At 40.8% G+C, this 2853-nt stretch overlaps 1 protein-coding gene across 4 annotated transcripts in view; it reads left to right on the forward strand.

The window, feature by feature from the left end:
* apbb1ip (amyloid beta (A4) precursor protein-binding, family B, member 1 interacting protein) overlaps positions 1 to 2853 on the forward strand; it is a 39571-nt gene that overhangs the window by 29201 nt on the left and 7517 nt on the right. For all 4 annotated transcript variants that reach the window (XM_062020987.1, XM_062020986.1, XM_062020988.1 and 1 more), the window contains one exon: positions 2692 to 2813. In XM_062020987.1, the coding sequence (XP_061876971.1) occupies positions 2692 to 2813 (122 nt within the window). The remainder of the gene's footprint in view (positions 1 to 2691; positions 2814 to 2853) is intronic.

Consider the following 2853-nt stretch of genomic DNA (forward strand, 5'->3'; position numbering starts at 1 on the left):
TTTCTATATCACACAAGAGACAAACCCGCGATATATCGCACAGCCCTAATATATATATGTATGTATTATATATATTCCTCAACTGATGTACTAGCATTTAGGTAGAAAGATCAAAGATGACATTACAAAACATATTTGCCAAAGTGTGTGATTGGTGTGAGGTGTTTTGACAACGTGAAATTCTCGATAAAGAAGTGACTCTAGACTTCCGGCCTTTTGTCTTATCTTTCTGTTGAACTTTTATCCCGTATTACTAATAAACCAGTTACAGTAAGAATCTACAATGCAATACAATTGTGTTATCAATGCAGTACACCGTCATTTAAACACAGAAGCCAGGCTCCACCTATCTGAGCGCAAACGTGCCAACAGGCGATGTGCTGCAATGATGAACAATCACGGCGATCATGAATGAAAATAGTTTTCTGTAATGTGCCCTTTTTTTGGCCATTTCTGCTGGCTATTTCCCCCCGTTTGAGGCTCAACAGTAATTGAACGCAGCTACATTTCCCCACGCTACGGGATGCACTGAGGGTCAAACGGGACATGTCCATGTAAATTGCGCACCTTGTTAACTCTGACAGCCCTGATATGGAACAGCCTGGCTCAGATAGTAAAACGGCAATGCCACCAACTTTAAGGTTCCAGGTTCGATTCCAGCTTCCACCATCCTAGTCGCTGCTGTTGTGTCCTTGGGCAAGATATTTCACTCACCTTGTTCCCAGTGCCGCTGATGCTGGTGTATGAAAGTGAATGAATGTTTGGTGGTGGTCCAAGGAGCCGTAGGTGCGAATTGGCAGCCATGCTTCCGTCAGTCTACCCTAGGGCAGCTGTGGCTGCAAATGTAGTTTACCACCGTCAATGTGTGAATGAATGATGAGTTCTCTGTGAAGCGCTTTGAGTGTCTAAAAAAGTGCTGTATAAACACATGATCCATTATTATTAAAAAAATCTGAATCACAGCAAAAATAATTAAAGTACCAATGATTGTCACACACACACGAGATGTGGCGAAATTATTCTCTGCATTTGACCCATCACCCTTGATCACCCCCTGGGAAGTGAGTGATCAAGGGTGATGGGTCAAATGCAGAGAATAATTTCGCCACATCTCGTGTGTGAGACAATCATTCGTACTTTAACTGATTATTTTTGCTGTAATGAAGTTCAATCTGTATCATTTAAAAAAATCTGACCTATGACAATCAAGTCTGCTAAGATGTTTTTACACTAAATATTTTTCCACATATATTATCACATCACAACCTGGTCACTTACTGGAAACAATATTAAAACCCATAGAAATGTTATTTATATAAGCTATAAAAATTCTGTATCAAAAGCCTCTGTCATTCCATTAGTGTAATATTTTGGTAAAACAAAATGCTTAAGTTTAAAAATTGTATTATTTAAAAAAATAGTTGTTTGATTTTTTAAGTTTTTCATGGACTAATACATACATTAAACTGATTTGGACTGACAGTGGTTTTGGCTCCAGAGGAGAGCTTGACATCCTCTACAACAAAACAAACTTTGGACCAACAGGTCTGTCAGTCCAAAGAAGTCATTTTTGGAACAAACCTCCTAGTAATATTAGACAACGTCCCACTTTTTCCACGTTTAAAAAGCATCTTAAATTTTTCTTTAAAAATTCAGTCATGCTGTCACTAACTAATTTCATAGGTTTTTTTTGTCTGTGCTTTTAACATCTGGCCCATTTACGTAACCTGACTCTCGCCAGATCCTTGGAGTTCGCTGAGCTCCACACAAGGATCTGGGACTTCTCAATAGGAGATGTATTTCAGAAGGCGGGGCCTTGTAAAAAAATAATTGTATGTGATTGGATAAACCACTTGTCCGTTATTTTGAATGACGTGCTACTTCAACCACTCACATCAAAATCAACCCTTGACGCTGATTAGAGCGTGCTGCGGAGAAGGTGATTGGCTGCAAGCTCCCATCCCTCCAGGACTTGTTCTCCTCCAGGACCAGGAGACGTGTGGGTCGGATCACAGCTGACTCTTCTCACCCTGGACACACACTATTCTCCCCTCTCCCCTCAGGCAGGAGACTACGCTCCATCCAGACCCACACCTCCCGCCACCTGAACAGTTTTTTCCCCTCGGCCATCAGGCAAATGAACAATAACTCCTAACAGCAGCTCCTTGAATTCCTTGAATCCCTTCTAAGTCTATCTGATAGCTCAGTCACAGCTCTTTTTATACCAAATATGTGTTATATGTGTTTTATGTCGCACGTTTGCACCAAGAAAAATTCCTAGTTTGTGAACCCGTTCTCAAACAATGGCAATAAAACTATTCTGATTCTGATCTTTTAAAGAATGAATATTCGATAGATTTGACAAAACAGTTGCAATAGCAGAATCAATGTCAGCACACGACTCCTCGCTGCGTGCCGCCATTGTTGTTTGAATCAAACAGTCGCTTCGGCGCTACGTCACATCTATGAAATCCCGCCTGGCGATCCTGATTGGTTCATTATTTTTTGCTATCTTGAAGGAGTTTGCATTCCCCTCAAGCCCAGATCCTTGTGTGGAGCTCAGCGAACTACAAGGATCTGGTAAGGGTCAGGTTATCATTTACGTCCTGTGAATGGGATTGTTCATCAATATGCATAAACTTAACATTTTATATATTTATATGAATATTTTCTAATCTAATGTTCCTGCAGAACGCACATTTGAGGACCATGAAAACTTGGTGGAGCCTCTCTTGGCGTGGACGAGGGACACTGAGAACCAAATCCTCTTTCAAGAGCGGGAAGAGAAGTACGAGGTCTTCAAAAACCCTCAGGTTAATCCAGTACACAGTCCAATTAGACTTTTTAACACTC

The sequence above is a fragment of the Entelurus aequoreus genome, linkage group LG15 (assembly GCF_033978785.1).
Source record: "Entelurus aequoreus isolate RoL-2023_Sb linkage group LG15, RoL_Eaeq_v1.1, whole genome shotgun sequence".
NCBI lineage: Eukaryota > Metazoa > Chordata > Actinopteri > Syngnathiformes > Syngnathidae > Entelurus > Entelurus aequoreus.